General features: G+C 35.1%; 1 protein-coding gene across 2 annotated transcripts in view; it reads right to left on the bottom strand.

The window, feature by feature from the left end:
- The window catches only part of LOC122756282 (interferon-inducible protein AIM2-like), a 49,009-nt gene extending 36,723 nt beyond the window's left edge, over window positions 1–12,286 (bottom strand). For both annotated transcript variants that reach the window (XM_044005478.1, XM_044005477.1), the window contains exons 1-2: window positions 12,176–12,286; window positions 11,695–11,860 (exon numbers count right to left, since the gene is read on the bottom strand). In XM_044005478.1, the coding sequence (XP_043861413.1) occupies window positions 11,695–11,705 (11 nt within the window). In that variant the 5' untranslated portion in view covers window positions 11,706–11,860; window positions 12,176–12,286. The remainder of the gene's footprint in view (window positions 1–11,694; window positions 11,861–12,175) is intronic.
- Window positions 12,287–18,354: the final 6,068 nt, after the last annotated feature.

An 18,354-nucleotide genomic window follows, 5' to 3' on the forward strand; every position in this document is an offset into this window, starting at 1 on the left:
AGCACAGTAGTTAAAGCACTGGCCCTGGATTCAGGAGGGCCTGCATTCAAATCCGACTCCAGACACTTGACACTGACTAGCTGTGTGTGGCCCTGGGCAAGTTACTTAACCCTTATTGCCCTGCAAATAAAAAGAAAGGATCAAACAAAACATATCTACTACTTGAAGTACATGGATAACCTCATCTTGTATAGTTCCACCAAAAAATCCCCACATAAAATACCTCCTTCAGGAGATATTTTCCAAAGGATATCAAAATGTCATTTGATTTCAATTAATGTAATTAGTAGAAATTACTAATTATATATTAATTAATAATTAGTATAAAAATCTTTATGTATGTGAAGAAAGACAGAGACTGAAAACTTTGAGCTTAATCTTGGGGCCACATTGAATTAAAAGAGGAACATGATATGTTCAAGCACTTTGGTCTCCTCTAGGCAATGCCTTTCAAGCATAAAGCCCACAAGCAAAAGGATGTAGCTGAACATATTAGGAGATTTATTGGCATCCTGATATAAAAACTGTAATAAGATGATAAATCTCTATGCCAAGGGTTGTTAGCCTGGGGTCCATGGACTTTTTTTTTTGGGTGGTGAGGGTTAAGTGACTTGCTCAGGGTCACACAGCTAGTAAGTGTCAAGTGTCTAAGGTCGGATTTGAACTCAGGTCCTCCTGAATCCAGGGCTGGTGCTTTATCCACTGTACCACCCAGCTGCCTTCAGTCATGGACTTTTAAAAATATTTTGATAACTGTATCTCAATAAACCTAATTTCCTCCCTAATCTTTGCATTTTATGCATTTAAAATATTATTCTAATAAGAAACCCATAGGTTTCATCAGACTGTCAAAGGAGTTTATGGCACACAAAAAAAGTTAAGAATCCTTGACCAGCAATACTAATTTTTACACATACTTTTGGAATTGTAAAAATGGCCAATAAAGCAGTTGGAAGAGTATCACAACAACCTATATAAATATTAATGAGATTAATGTTATTACTCTAAGGCAATTATAGAATGGGTGACACTTCCTCAAAAAAGGGGAAAGAGGATCAAATGAGATGAATACATGATTAATAGGTCATAAACTTACAGGAATCTTTTTGAATAAGCAGATATCACTTCAGTGAATAATAATAAAGGTGGACAATAAGTACACAAACTAATTTTGTTGAATATAAATGCGAATGTAGTTTTCCTCCCAAAGAAACCTATGAAAAGGCTAGGATCCAACAGTGGAATAAAAATTCCCTTTATAAACAACATGTACATGAACTCAGTCAACAATATGTTAAACAAAAAACATTACTGGGAGGGAAGCAGGGGGTACAAAGATTTATTTGTGGAATGGGGATATTTATGATGTCATTTCACCTCCACCAAGAGTCTAAACTTAGTGATCAATGTAGAATATGCTAGGTATCAGTAGAAACTGTAATATGAAGGCCACAGATATTTAATAACTCTCAAGTACATAACAACATATGAACTATTGGATAGAATTATACATTAGCAGCTTGGTTTCTTTCATATACTGATGTAATAAATTGTCATACTATAAATACAGAGCTTAAAACATCCCGATAGACTACATTGGTACTGAAACATCATCCCAAACTGAATTATTACCCACAATTAGTCAGATATAACATTGATTCTTAATAATTAAAGAATTTCTTTCTACCAAAAACTCAGTCATCAGGCTAAATGGAATGAAAAGCTTCAGAATATACAGACCTAACTGAAGAAATCTGAATCATGAAGAAACAGGCTAAGATAAATGCCATTCTCCCTGCTACTAGAATTGTCCTAAGAATGCTTTCTATATTAGCAAAGAGATTGTAGCAATGTATCACAAAGGTCAAGGAATTCAGGGATGGTTCAATATTAGGAAAACTATCTGCATAACTGACTATATCAATAACCAAAGCAACAAAAATCATATGATTTTCTCCATAGATGCAAAAAAAGCCTTTGAGAAATTACAACATTCATTTCTATTAAAAATACTAGAAAGCAGAGGAATAAATGGAGCTTTTCTTAAAATAATAAGTGGTAGATATCTAAAACAAAGAGCAAGCATTGTCTGTACTAAGGATAAACTTGGAGCTTTCCCAATAAGATCAGGGGCAAAGCAAAGATGTCTATTGTCACCCCTATTATTCATCATTGTACTAGATACTAGCTATAGCAATAAGACAAGAAAAAAGAAACTGAAGAAATAAAAATAGCTAAAGGGGAAATAAAACTATCACTCTTTGAAGATGATGTAATCATATACTTAGAGAACTCTAGACAATTAATTAAAAAACTAGAGAAACGGGGCAGCTAGGTGGCACAGTGGATAGAGCACAGGCCCTGGAGTCAGGAGGACCTGAGTTAAAATCTGGCCTCAGACACTTGACACTTACTAGCTGTGTGACCCTGGGAAAGTCACTTAACCTCAATTGCCTCAAAAAAAAAAAACAACAACAAAAAACTAGAGAAACTATAAACAACTTTAGGATAGTAGCAAGATATAAAGTAAACCCACATAAATCATCAGCACCTCTATGGATTATTGACAAAACAGCAGGAAAAGATACAGAAATTCCATTTAAAATAACTGAAGAGAATATAAAATACCTGGGAGTCTAACTTCCCAGACAAATCAAGGGACTATATCAACACAAGTATAAAACACTTTTTCATACAAATAAAGACAGATCTAAACAACTGTAGAAATATTAGTTGCTCATGAGCAAGCTGAGCCAATATAATAAAATGACAATTCTACCTAAGTTAATTTACTTATTCAGTGTCATGCCAATGAAACTACCAAAGAATTATTTTTTAGCTCTATAGCTAGAAAAAATAACAAAACTCATCTGGAAGAACAAAATGTCAAGAGTGCCAATGGGATCAATGAAAAAAAAATGGGAAGGAAGTCAGTCTAATAATACTGTATTTCAAACTATATTAAAAAGAAGTAATCATTAGAACAATCAAAAAGAGAATAAGATATGGAGTCATGTATCAGTGGGATCATTTAGTTGCACAATATATAGTAGTAAATGATTATAGTAATCTAGTGTTTGATAAACCACAAAAATCTAAGCTTTAGGGGAAAGAACTCATTATTTGAGAAAAATTGCTTAGAAATGAGGATTTTATAAGAGAATCTTCTTGTTATTCCATGACCACTCCCTAACTTTCCAGCTTTTTTTTTTCTAATTTTGGAGGCATTGGTTTTATTTGTGCACAATCTTTTTAATTTCAGGAAATCAAAATCATCTAATTTTACTTTCCATTATTTTCTTTATATCTTGTTTGGTCATAAACTCTTCCCTTATGCATAGCTCTACCAGCCAAAATTATCCATGCTCCCCTAGTTTGTTTATGATATCACCCTTTACATTTACTCATTTTGTCTTTGGTTTATGGTGTGAAATGTTGGTCTATCCCTAGTTTCTGCCAAACTGGAGGGACAAAAGATCAAGACTATCAGAAAGAAAGAATGAAAAAAGAAGGAATGAAGAGGGCCTAGTAGTACTAGACATCATACTATACTTTAAAGCAGTAATCAAAACAATTTGTTACTGGAGAAACAATAGAAAGTGCAACAAGTTTAGAGAAATAAAACCTAGATGCAAACAAATACAGTAATGTACTGTTTAATAATCTAAGAACACTAACTTCTGGGGTAAGGACTCCCTATTGGGGAAAAACATTACTATAATAGGACAAAAATTAATTTTATAATATCCCCTTATACCATATAGAACAAAAATCTCCAAGTGGCTACATGACATATTAAAGGTCATATAAAAATTAGATGACGTGTTTGGAGCACCAGCACTGAAGTCAGGAGGACCTGAGTTCAAATCTGGCCTTAGACACTTGACACTTACTAGCTGTGTGACCCTTGGCAAGTGACTTAACCCCAATTGCCTTGTAAAAAAAAAATAAAATTAGATGACAAAGGAAGGAGATAACTTTTACAACTATGCCTCAGGAGAAAATTCTTCCCTAAATAAGGGATAGAAATTATCCTAACAGGCAAAATAAATTTAATTTAATGCAATTTAATGCAATTGAAAACCTTCTGAGCAAGAAAAAATATATGTAGCTAGAATCAGAAGGGAACAATTAATTTGGAAAAAAATTCACAGCAAATTTCTCTTAACAAGATTTAACACTTAGGATACAGGCCATTCTGCTATCATGGAACATATATGTTTCCCCAAAGCAATATACTACGCAAAATTATGTGATGAAAAATGCAGAACTTGGGTACAAAATGGAGTTAGGAGCAAAAGTACTCAAAATATTTTTCAGTGACATTTTTTTTTTGTGAGGCAATGGGGGTTAAGTGATTTGCCCAGGGTCACACAGCTTGTAAGTGTCAAGTGTCTGAGACCAGATTTGAACTCAGGTCCTCCTGAATCCAGGGCCGGTGCTTTATCCACTGCACCATCTAGCTGCCCCGAAGTGACATATTTTTTTAAAAGATACAAGCCTAACAAAAGAGGAGGCATAATTTTATACATGTTAAATGTTAATAAATACATAAATACTAAAATATTGGTCATCTACAGCTTCAGGCTGCTTCTTGGTCTGTGCAGAAGGTCCTATGTCCATGTGGTCTGAGGTCATGGTGGAGGGAAGTTGTGGTAGGGGTGGGCATGTTTTGACCAGTACTCCTTTCCCCACAATTCCCATGGCACCAAAAGAGATACAATTAACATGGTGGTTACCTTGACCAACACCTGACACTTGCTTGTGGAAGTGATTTTCTGACATTCACTTTCACAAGGACCTTGTTAAGTTATTGTGAAATACTGAAGTTCAATTTCTTTTATGCTCAAAATATTCCCTAACATATCAGTCACATTGGAACAAATTAGCATTTTCAAAACATGTGCTAATGCAGTACTAATTATATTTAAAGAATTTATACATGTATTTATAAAATTATACAAAATTTTATACATATATGTATGTGTGTATAGGTATACCTATATCCACTCATATTTCTTCCATGTGTTTATACCCCTCTGCCCCTCCCCCTTCCCCCTTCTCCCTGTGCCTCTCAGTTGCACTTTAGGTCGTCTCACATTCTGATTTTTCAGAAACCATGGTGTCCCATAATTTTTAGCTTTGTGGTATTGTGGTGAATACTGGTCATAAAAAGATGGACTTTTGAAAGATCAGTTATTACTGAGAACTTTATATACTTTCCCAAAAGGTATTACTCCTGATCTTCCCCTTCTTTTTTCTTGAACCCAGTTTATTATCTATCTGTAGTTCCTTTCTTATGAAAACCCACACAAACACACCAATATCCATTTAACTATAATCAATAAATATTTATTATACCAGGAGTGGTGCTAAGTAATGGACATGTAACTGCATGTTATAAACAGTATATTATGTGTTTTTTATCCATTTTCCTCGATATATATATATATGGCTACACTGATCTCTTTTGAGTAATTAAGGAGCTCATGAAGGAGGCTCTCTAGTGTTCAGAGCCTCAGTGAGATAGGCACAATGTCTCATTTAATAGGTTATGATGAAAGTGGAGGTGTCAAACATGGGACATTAATAATCCTCAGTGTGGCCCCAACCAGATTAAGATGTAACTGGGAAATATGTAACAAAATAAATAAAAATGCAATCAAACACAGATAATTTTACATTTTAAAACTAAGTCAATATGTCACCCTTAGGAATTTTTATACAGTCATCCCTCGACATTCACCAGGGTTAGGGGCAGAGGAATAATCTGATCATAGTTACTTAACAGACAAAACAAATAAAACAACATAGTGCAACCTTATAAAAAAAGTTGCAGATTAGTATCTCCCACACTATGAGGAGTCTTCCCAGTCACCAGTATAGCTTAGCTACAGTAATTGTTTCATGGATTTTCTTTTCTTATGAAAAACATAAGATACAAAGATCACTGTGAGAGAAAATCATGTGACTGAGTCTGCATGGTAGAGGAACAAAGAGAGGCATCCCCAAAGAGAGTGCATAACCTGTAGGTCTTTAACACCCAGAAAATTTTAAAAAGTTAATTGTTTTAATAAAATTATGTATACTTATAGTAGTAAATGATAAAAATAGATTAATAATATGTAGTATTTGTGCCTTTATGGCTTACTAATTTTCTTCTTAGTTTGCTTTCCTTATGAGCTTTGGTCGAGCTTTTCCACAGTATGCCACAGTTCTCCAAAAATTCCCATTTAATTATTGTTGATTAACCACCAAATAACCACAACCATCAGGGTGAAAATCATGAATGTTGAGGGATGATTGTATACTCATTAGTGACCTCTGTTTCTGTTTTAATTTGACACCACTGATGAAGAAGATGCTAGATTTGGAATCAGAGGACCCAGGTTAAAATCTTGGCTTTGTCACTTTACTCTCTGTGTGACCATGGAAATATCAATTGACTTTTCTAAGGCCTTAGTTTCTTCATATGTAAAATGAAGGAGTTAGATCAGATGACCTCTAAGGTTACTTTAACTATATCTAGAATCCTTTCTGTAGTTCAATGGCTTCAATTGTGTTTGACTCTTTGTGACCCTATTTGGAGTTTTTTGGCAAAAATATTGGCATAGTTTCCATTTCCTTCTCCAGTTCATTTTACAGATGAGGAAACTGAGGCAAATAGGATTAAGTGTCTTGCCCAGAATCACATAGCTACTAAGCATCCAAGGTCAGATTGGAACTCATGAAGATGAGTTTTCATGACTGCAGGTTCTGAACTCTATTCACTGTACCACTTAACTGTCCATATCTATAATCCTATTATCTTACAATTAGAAAGTAATGGAAGAAAGACTTAAACCTAGGGCTTCTGATCCTCAGATCAGAACTCCTTCCATTATACTATTCTGCCTCTTATTGTTATACCTTGTCCATTATATTATGAAGAAGATAGTTTGTGAATTATAAAGCACTAAAGAAATAGGTCATACTGTTATTATTCTACTTTGTATCTCCTTAATTTGGTGGCAAGTCAACAATCATTTGTTGTTGTTGTTTGTCTTTCATTCTTTTTTTTTTGTGGGCCAATGAGTGTTAAGTGACTTGCCCAGGGTCACACAGCTAGTAAGTGTCAAGAGTCTGAGGCTAGATTTGAAGTCAGGTCCTCTTGAATACAGGGCTGAGGCTTTATCCACTGTACCACCTAGCTGCTCCTTGTCCTTCATTTTGTTTTTTTAAGGGAAGAAAAGAAGATTTTATTAGGCATTTACTGTGTGCCAGACACTATACTCTTGTCCTTCATTCCTGAAGAGGACCATGACATCAGGGTGATGTCATAACTTGCAATGCATTGGATTTAAGAGAGGGAAAGCTGTGCAAGGTCACCAATCTCACTGTCTCCTCCAGAGCCATCTGGATCCAGTGGCAAAGTATATATCAAGAAATGGAGATGACCCCAGATGTTTAAGGCAACTGGGGTTAAGTGACTTGCCCAGGTTCACAAAGCTACTATCTAAGGCCAGATTTGGACTCAGATACTCCCACCTCCAGGGCCAGAACTCTATACGCTGTGCCACCTAGCTGCCCCAAACAATCATTTTTTCACTTCACCAGATCTTTATTTTTTCAAATTACATGTAAAGATAGTTTTCAACATTTACTTTTGTAAGATTTTGAGTTCTAAAATTTTCTCCCTCCTTCCCTTCCCTCTCCTCTCCTGAGGCCATCTAGCAATCTGATATAGGTTATACATTACAATCATATTAAACATATTTCCACATTAGTCATGTTGTAAGAGTCAGAATAAAAGGGAAAAAACATAAGAAGAAATGACAACAAAAACAATAACAAAAGTGAAAATAGTATGCTTCAATCTGCATTCAGACTCCATAGTTCTTTTTTCTGTATGTGAAGAGCATTTTCCTTCATGAGTCTTTTGGCATTGTCTTGGATCATTGTGTTGCTGAGAAGAGCTAAGTATATCACAGTTTATCATCATACAATGCTCTCTTAGTTCTGCTCATTTAACTCAGCATCAATTTATATGTCTTTACATGTTTTTCTGAAACCTGCCTGCTTATTCTTTCTTAAAGCACAATAATATTTTATTACATTCATATACTAAAACTTGCTTAGCCATTCCCCAATTGATTGGAATCTCCTAATTTCCAGTTATTTGCCATTATAAAAAGAGCAGCTATAAATACTTTTGTACATGAGTCCTTTTCTTTTTTAACAATCTCTTTGGGATACAAACCTCTTAGTGGTATTGCTTGTTCAAAGGGTATGAACAGTCTTCCCAAAAATTATTTAAGTGCCTACTATATTCCAGGAACTGGGTTAAGTGATGATGACAAAAAGAAGAGCAAAAAATACTCCTATCTTCAAGGAGCTTATAATCTAACGGAAAAAGGAACATACAAACCACTATGTTGTTTAATACACACAGGATAAATTTTAAATAATCAACAGAAGAACGGCACCAGGGTTAAGGCAGATTAGAAATGTCTTCCTACAGAAAGAGGAATTTAGGTTGGGACTCAGAGAAAGCCTGGGAAGCCAAGAGGTAAAGATGAGTAGAGAGAGAGTTCCAGGAATGGGAAACAGCCAATGAAAATACCTAGAATCAGGAGATGGAATGTTGTATCCAAGGAACATCAAGGAAGCTAAGGTTAATGGATCTCAGAGTTCATATTGAAGGGATAAGATACATGAAAACTGGAAAGCTAAGAGGGGGGCACATTATAAAGTATATTAAAATCCAAACAGGCTTATATGTTTCATCTTAAAGGTGATAGGGAGCCACTGGAGTTTATTGAAGGGGGGGGGAGGATAATATTGTTAGACCTAAGCTTTAGGAAGACCAATTTCATAGATGACTGGAGTACAAACTGGAGTGGGGAAAGACTTGTGGCAGAAAGACTAATGAGCAGATTATTACTGTAATAGTCCAAGTATGAGGTAATGAGAAACTGGACTAACTTTATTTCAGAAGAAGGTAAAGGGAATAAATATGAGACATCTTCTGAAGGGACAATAGATAACACAGTGCCTGGAACATAATAGGTGCTTAAGAAATGCCACTTGACTGACATGTAGAATAGCTGTGACTTGAATGGATTGGATATGAAGAAAGGAAGGGAAAATGGGAGGGAGGGAGGGAGGGAGGGAGAGAGAGAGAGAGAGAGAGAGAGAGAGAGAGAGAGAGAGAGAGAGAGAGAGAGAGAGAGAGAGAAGGAGGGAGGGAGGAAGGGAGGGAGGAGAGGAGGAGGAGGAGGAGGAGAGAGAGAGAGAGAGAAGGTAAAAGTGGCACATAAGTTACTGGGAGGATGGTGGTGCCTTGGACAGTATTGGAAAATGGCACACTCCTGTATACATATTCAGTGCTTGATACATATTTGTAGAATCAATAAATATATTAACGTTCTTAGACACTGAAATAAGTAAAGGTATGAAATGTCTTTCTCATGAAGTCTTTAAAACCAGGACAAATTTGCATCACTTACAAATCACCTATTTATTGAGTACCTACTATATGTCCTGGGAGGGGAATACTGAAAAAAGTTTAAGAAATAGTACTTTCCCTCAGGGAGAGGATCTTTTGAGACAAAGATTTCCCATTCTGAAGAAAAGCCATTTCTTGGCAGAGGGGAGACAGGCAACATGAAATTAGATCCTGTAAATATCATAAAATTTACTCATCACTGGAAGGTTGTTGAGAAATTATCTTCTTCATCCCTTACCCCAAAGTAAGGTTGTAATGTCTGAGATAGGCCATACTAGTAAGGATCTTTGCTACTCTTTTAAGCATCTCTGAAAAGGTGATTGCTAAATTTTTCTCTATGACCCTTCACTGATATGTGGACTCAAGACAATGTGGGTTCTGGTGCCTATTAGGAATGTCACCCTAGGCAAATTATTTTCCTTCTCTGGGCCTCAGTTTTGTTATCTGTAAAATAGCATTTATAAAATTTGCACCACCAGGATTACAGAGCTATTGTGATGAAAACACGCTATAGATTACAGAAATGAAAATTGTTTCTCTCTAACATCTTCATCTAGAAACTGAGACAGGTGGGAAGGGCAGATGATATGAAGTGGAAGAAGGTGGCATTAGGGTTTAGTTCACCAGGAATACAGAAAAGAGGAATTCCTAGCACACAGTCATGGAAAATTGAATGCACTTTTTGGTGGAGCAATGAATTGGTAAAGCCATTCTAGAAAGCAATTTGAAACTATGCCTCCAAATTCACCGAACTATACATACCCTTTGACTCAACAATATATTTACTAGGCTAATGCCTAAAAGAGGTCAAAGAAAGAATCAAATATAAAAACATTCATAACAGCTCTTTTTGTAGTGTCAAAAAAGTTGGAACCAAGAGTTTGTACTTCCAGGGGGAATGGTTGAACAAATTATTATATATATATAATGGAATACTATTGCCTGCAAGAAATTACAAAAGGGATGGGTTCTGATAAACCTTGGAAGACTTGTATGAACTGACAGTAAAATGAGGTGAACCAAGGGAAGAGTTTATACAATAACTATGACTGAATATAAATATTTTTACTTAATGTAAAATATTTTTGATAATTTAATTGTGATGGCATTGAATAAATAAATTAATTTAGGTAAAATTGGCATTTCATATATTGGCCTGGCCTATCCATGAACAATGAATATTTCTCCAATTATATAAATGTGATTTTATTTGTATAATTTAAAAAAATAATTTCGTTCATGTAGTTCCTGGGTTTGTTTTGGTAGGTGTACTCCCAGGTATTTTATACTGTCTAAATATTTTAAATGAGGAATTTTCTTATTATCTCTTCTTACAAAATTTTGTTTGTGATAATATGTAAGAATGCTGATGATTTTTTGTGAATTTTCTTTATATTCTGCTACTTTGATGAAATTATTAATTGTATCACCTAAATTTTCTTTGGGGAATTTTCAATTATCTCATGTCATCTGCAAAAAAGAGATTGTTTTATTACCTCATTTCCTATTTTAATTTCTTTTATATTTTTCTTCTCATTGCTATTGATAGGATTTACAATACAATATTAAATAATATTGGTGACAGTGGGCATCTGTGTTTCAAACCTGATCTTACTGGAAGGCTTCTAGTTTATCCCCATTAGAAAAATGCTTGCTGATTGTTTTTAGTAAATATTTTTTTTTATCAATTTAAGGAAAAATCCATTTATAACTATGCTTTCAAGTGTTTTTAATAAAATTGACTGTTATACTTTATCAAAAGCTTTTCCATGTCTATTGATAGAATAATTTGATTTTTGTTATATTTATTATTGATATAATCAATTATGTTAATAGTTTTCCCTCTATAAAACCATCCCTGAATTCCTGGTATAAATCCTACTTGGTCATAATGTATAATTTTGTATTACAGATAATGCTATTAGGAAAAACAAGGAGAGAGAAAAAGTTCAAATAGTAGCAAGTTCAGGCTCAGAGATGGACAACTAGCCACAGGAAAAAGTCAAAGCCTAAACAAAGAATAACAAAATTATATATACTCTTCCACGGAGAGTGTCTAGTCACTTTTGTTTGAACTCTAGGGTATCTTATTCATCCTCAGATGTTTCTTTTCTGAATAAAACCCTATCTTTGTATCCCAAACCTTCCCAAGCTTCCACACACCCTGTCTTTGAGAATGTATCAAAGATGATAAAAGGTGCCCTTACCTTGATGGCATCTCTGCAAATTTAGGCTGTGAGCAGAAGCTATTCCTCTATTTCTTACTTCTGGTGTAGGCAGTGCTATACCTTGCTGAATGATAACTGTTGTAATCACTCAGTCCAGGGCAGGAAATGATACCAGAGGGTGAAGGGCTGAAGGTGATATCAGAGGCTGGGGGGGGGGAAAGAGAAATTATTACAAGGGGGAGGAGACACCCAGGCAGCAAGCAAAGTAGTAGTGGGAGCTGAGAAAGTCTGGAAATAGGAGTTGGGAAGAATCCTGAGTGAGAGGGAGAGATCTAGAGAGAAATGGGGGATGTGTGTGTGTTTTGTAGAGGGAGAGGGAGCAGAGTAAAACCATGGCCAGAGCAGGAAATCACATCTGGCTAGGAAGAGAGAGAGTTAAACTAGAAGAGGAAAGGACTGGGTGAGATAGGGGCTTGCAATTGTAAACAAGATACAGAACATAATAAAACAGAACTGAAACCTGTAGGTGTTTTTTTCAGCTCCTTTGAGTAGTATCAATCAGCTACACCCTTTGGACAGAGATCTGCTGGGCTCTGGATCTCTGGAGGGAGAGAGCTAGAAGAAACTGTTCTTCCTGTGTAAATAAAACACTTTCAGTTTCATTTCTTTTATGATTTTTTGTATCTTCCCTTCCTGTAAATGATGTGGTCACTGCATTCTTCTCCCCACTGTCGTGTCTAAACTCTTGGGATATGACTAAAGTTTGAAGCAATAAGTAAGAACCAAGTTTACAGCTCAGAGTTAAATGAGTTGCTTGAGCACTGAGAAGGTGTGCAGAGAGAGGGACAACGATTTCTGTGACTTTTTCAGTGTGGGCATAGGATTCCTGAGTTTACTTGGCTCCCCTGTAGGGCCCTGGGTCCAGAGAGTGCTTTGGGAATAGGGGACTCTTTTATTTTAAAAGAAAGGCAAAAGGTTGATGAAAACCAGGGGCTAATCTTGCTAGGGACTGATCATAGAATCAGTGTTTAAAGAAAACCTTAGAAATAATTAATTAATGTGACTTGCCCAAAGTTGCATGGCAAATTTGTGGCAGAGCCAGAATTAAACCAGCTTTCCTAACTCCTAATGCTGTGTTTAATTTTTTTTATCTTCACTGAAGTTATGTTCCTGATAGTTTTACATGTAATATTTATACATAAAAGAACTTTGTGTTTTTCTCCAGTTTAAAAGTCCAAATAACTTTAACAAGCACTCAATATTTGAAAAAAATATAGATTTACAAAGGATGTATATACTGTACTGAAATCTCAATTCTAACATACACTTTGAAAAATATGAAGAAGATAAAATGATAATAATAATTTAAATTTATTTATTTCTATATAACTTGTCTTCCAATAAACGTGGGAGGTACATGCTATTATTATCTCCATTTTATACACGAGGAAACTGAGGCAGAGAGAAGCTAAGTGACTTGCCCAGAATCACAGAGTTAAGTGTGGTGAGGCCAGATTTGCACTTGGATCCTCCTGACTCCAGGTCCAGTAAAATTTCTAGTAGTTGTTTTTTTTTTTCCTCAGTAACCACAAAAGAACATACTAGGGGCAACACATACTTGTAGTCAAGTGGGTTGAACCCACAAGGAAGAAGAAGGGAGCAAGACAAGTTTCATGGAGAGAATACACTAAAAGAATTGAAGAGGCTTGAATAAAAATGACCTAGAGTGCCACAGGAGATGGGCTTGTTTAAGGGGAAAATGTGAATGATGGCTTCTCGCAGAAGCTTGTTTCTGTGGTAGAGGATGCCCTTGAGCTCAGCCCAGTCATTCCCCAAAGGGTGAAGAAACAATAAGGAGTGATCAGCTTCTATACAGCCCAACTAATGAGCTAACCTTTCTGAGAAGCTGTCAAAAGTCCAGGAATAGGGGCAGCTAGGTGGAGCAGTGGATAAAGCACCGGCCCTGGATTCAGGAAGATCTGAGTTCAAATATGGTCTCAAACACTTGAAACTTACTAGTTGTGTGACCCTGGGCAAGTCACTTAACCCTCATTGCCTTGCAAATGAAAAACAAACCAAAAAACAACAAAAACAAAAGTCCAGGAATGGAGGCTCAGCACTGACTGAGCAATACAACATAACAGTTTTTCAAATGCTGTGGTGCTTTTGAAAAATAGATTGCTCAGCGGAAAAGATTAGGTGCACTGTGGTACAGAAGCAAAAGAATATAGTAATCCCAGTGTTCAATAAATAAAAAGACTAGTTACTGTGATAAAGACTCATTGTTTGATAAAAACTACTTGGGAAATTGGACAGCAATATAGGAGAAATTAGACCAACATGTTATACCTTATGCCAATATAAGCTTCAATTGTATATGTGATCTAAATATAAAAGTTCCTTTCACAATCTGGAGAAAAAAAGAAGAAATTCTTTCTTTCTTTCCTTCCTTCCTTCCTTCCTTCCTTCCTTCCTTCCTTCCTTCCTTCCTTCCTTCCTTCCTTCCTTCCTGCCTGCCTGCCTGCCTGCCTGCCTGCCTGCCTGCCTAGATGCCTTCTGGCCTTCCTTCCTGCCTGCCTTTTCTCTCTTTCTTTTTCTTTCTATTTCTCTCTCTGTTTTTCTGATGCATAGGAGGAGACAGAAGGGGAAAATACTTTATAATTGAAAAAAATATTTTGATTGTCTTTTAATTTTTTTCACTTAAGAGTATTTTATTTTATTTTTTCCCAATTACATGTAAAGATAGTTTAAAATATTCATTTAATTTTTTTTTTTTAGCGAGGCAATTGGGGTTAAGTGACTTGCCCAGGGTCACACTACTAGTAAGTGTTAAGTGTCTGAGGCCAGATTTGAACTCAGGTACTCCTGACTCCAGGGCCGGTGCTCTATCCACTGCACCACCTAGCTGCCCCTAAAATATTCATTTTTATAAGATTTTGAGTTCCAAATATTTTCCCTCCCTTCCCTCCTTCCTCCCCAAGGCAGAAAGAAATCTGATATAAGTAATACAGTACAATCATATTAAACATATTTCCACATGAGTAATATTGTTAAAGAAAAATCAGAACAAAAGAAAAAAACACAAGAAAGGAAAAACAAAAAAAGTGAAAATAGTATGCCTCAATCTTCATTCAGACCATATATTTCTTTCTTTGGATGTTGATAGAATTTTCCATCATGTCTTTTGGAATTGTCTTGGATCATTGTACTGCTGAGAAGAGCTAAGTCTATCACAGTTTATCATTGCACAATGTTGCTGTTATTGTGTACAATGCTCTCCTGATTCTGCTCACTTCACTCAGCATCAGTCTGCTTAAGTCTCTCTAAGTTTTTCTGAAATGTGCCTGTCCATCATTTCTTATAGCACAATAAGGTTCCATTACATTCATATACCACAGCTTGTTCAGCCATTCCCCAACTGATGGATATGTGTGTCCTTTCCCCTTTTTATGATCTCTTTGGGATATATTGTTGGTTGAAAGGGTATGCCCAATTTTATAGCCCTTTGGGCATAGTTCCAAATTGCTCTCAAGAATGGTTGGATCAGTTCACAACTGCACCAACAATGCATTAGTGTTCCAATTTCCCCATATCATTTCCCCTTTTTTGTCATATTAGCCAGTCTAATTGATGTGAGGTGATACCTCAGAGTTGTTTTAATTTACATTTCTCTAATAAATCATTATTTACAACATTTTGAAAAAAAAAGAATATCATCCAGAAATACCTCTATTAAGAAGATCTCCCTAAAGAGGTCAAAGAAAGAGAAAAAAAGACCACTAAGTAGGAAAATATTTCAAACAACTCTTTTTGGGGTGGCAAAGAACTGAAAACTAAAAGGCTAGCCATTAATTGTGGAATGACTGAACAAATTGCATATAAATGTAAGAAAATACCATTTCACTCTTAATTGGGAAATGACTGAATAAACTGTATACAAGTATAACAGAATGCCATTTCACTATAAGAAATGATGAAATGGGAAAGTTTCAGAGAAATTTAGGAAGCGTTACATAAACTGATAAAAAGAGAAGGGAGGACTTCCTGTTGTAAATATAATGGAGTGAGGGAAGGAACCCTCTGAAGCTCTCCCAAATTTCCCTTCCAAATAACTAGAAAATCAACTCAGAATTAGTCCACGAGGAGGAAAGCAGTTTACCAGCCTGGCAGGAAAGGTCTCTCTTACTATGGTGGAAGGGAAACAAGGTTCATCATCCTCATCATCCTCATCCTCATCACCATCCTCCTCCTCCTCCGACATTCAGGCTCACAGCAGGGGGCCTGCAGCAAGGTTCTAAGTATAGGGAGATTCACCAGCAAGGCTCCATCCTCCTGGAAACCAGCAGTGCCCTAGGCAAGTGATTAAAAATAGAGGCCTGGACAATATCTTTCAAGAAATCATCAAAGAAAACTTCCCATATATATTAGAACAAGAGGGCAAAATGGAAAGAATCCACTGATCACCACCTGAAAGAGATTCCAAAGTGAAAACTTCCAGGAATATCACAGTCAAATTCCAGAGCACATAGATGAAGGAGAAGGTATTGCAAGCAGCCAAAAAGAAATAATTTAAATATCATAAAGCTATAGGTAGGATTACATAGAATTTGGCAATCTTCATATTAAATAACTAGAGGACTTGTGATATAATATACCAGAAAGCAAAGGACTTAGGTTTACAACCAAGAATCACCTACCCAGAAAAATTGAATATAATCTTTCAGGAGAAAAATGGACATTTGATGAAATAGAGGATTTTCAAGAATTTCTGATAAGACTAGAGCTGAATAAAAAATTGGACCTCCAAATATAAAACTCAAGGAAAATATAAAAAAGTAAACCAGACAAAAGAGGTAAACTATTAAAAAATCAATAAGCTTAAACTTTATAATTCTATATGGCAAGATAATATTAATAAATTTTAACAACTTTATTACTTTGAAGAGCACTTAGAAAAAATATATGTAGACAGAGAATATGGATATAAGTTGAATGAGTTACAGGAGGAAATAGAAATTATGACTATACTAGTCAGGGACCATAACCTTTCCCTCTCAGAACTGGATAAATCTAACCAAAAAATAAATAAAAAAGAAGCTAAGGAAATAAATAAAATTTTTGAAAAGCTAGATATGCTAGATCTCTGGTGAAAACTGATGGGAATAGAAAGGAATATGCCTTTTTCTCAGAAGTACATGGCACCTAAGCAAAAATAGACCATGTATTAGGACATAAAATCCTCATAACCAAATGTAGAAAAAACGGAAATAGCAACTGTATCCATTTCAGATCATAATGCAATAATGCTACATTCAATAATGGACAATTAAAGAGATTAAAAATTGATTGGAAATTAAATAATCTGATCCTAAAAATCAAGCGGGGGGGGTCAAAGAAAAAAAATCATAGAAAAAAATTGATGATTTCATTAAAGAAAATGTCAATGAGAAAACATAACAAAATTTATGGGATGCAGCCAAAGTGTTATTTAGGTTAAAATTCATATCCCTAACTGCTTTCATTAATAAAACAGAGAAAAGCAGATCAATGAATTGGGCATGCAACTAAAAAAAAAAGAAACCTAGAAAATGAACAAGTTCAAAATTCTTGGTTAAACAACTAATTAGAAATCCTGAAAATCGTGGAGTTGTGAATAAAATTCAAATTATTAAAATCATTGAACTAAAAATAAGACTAGAAGCTGGTTTTATGGAAAAAAATAGATAAACCATTGATTAATTTGATTAAAAAAAGGAAAGAAGAAAACCAAATTCCCATTATCAAAAATGAAAAGAGTGAATTCACCACCAGTGAAGAGGAAATTAAAACAATAATTAGGAAATATTTTCCCCCAACTGTTTTCCAATAAATTTGCCAATCTAAATCAAATGGATGAATATCTACAAAAAATGCAAATTATGCAGATTAACAGAAATAAAATACTTAAATAATCCAATCCTAGAAAAAGAAATTGAATAAGCCATCAATGAAATTCCTAAGACAAAATCTTGAGGACCAGATGGGTTCACAAGCAAATTCTACAAACCATTTATACTAATGCTACCAAACATTTAAAGAAGAAATCCAATACTACATAAACTCTTTGGGAAAATAGGTGAAGAAGGAGTCTTAACAAATGTCTTTTACAACACAAATATGGAGCTGAAACCCAAACCAGGAAGAGCCAAAACAGAGAAAGAAAATCATAGATCTATTTCCTTAATGAATATTCCTGAAAAAATATAAATAAAATAGTAGCAAAGAGATTGTAGCAATATATCACAAGGATCATACACTATGACCAGGTGGGATTTCTACCAGGAATGCAGGGCTGGTTCAATATTGGGAAAACCATCACCATAATTGACCCATATTAATAACAAAATCAACAGAAACCATATGGTTATCTAAATAATGTAGAAAAAGTCTTTGACAAAATACAGCATGCATTCTTATTAAAAACACTAGAGAACATAGGAATAAGTGGAGCTTACTTTAAAATAATAAGTAATATTTATCTAAAACCCTCCATGAGCATTATCTGTAATAGGGATAAGTTAGAAGTCTTCACAATAAAATCAGGGGTAAGGAAAGGATGCCTATTATCACCTCTATTATTTAATATTGTACTAGAAATGTTACCTATAGCAATAAGAGAAGAAAAAGAAATGAAAGGAATTAGAACAGGCAATGAAGAAC

Source organism: Dromiciops gliroides, chromosome 4, assembly GCF_019393635.1.
Source record: "Dromiciops gliroides isolate mDroGli1 chromosome 4, mDroGli1.pri, whole genome shotgun sequence".
Taxonomy (NCBI): Eukaryota; Metazoa; Chordata; class Mammalia; order Microbiotheria; family Microbiotheriidae; genus Dromiciops; species Dromiciops gliroides.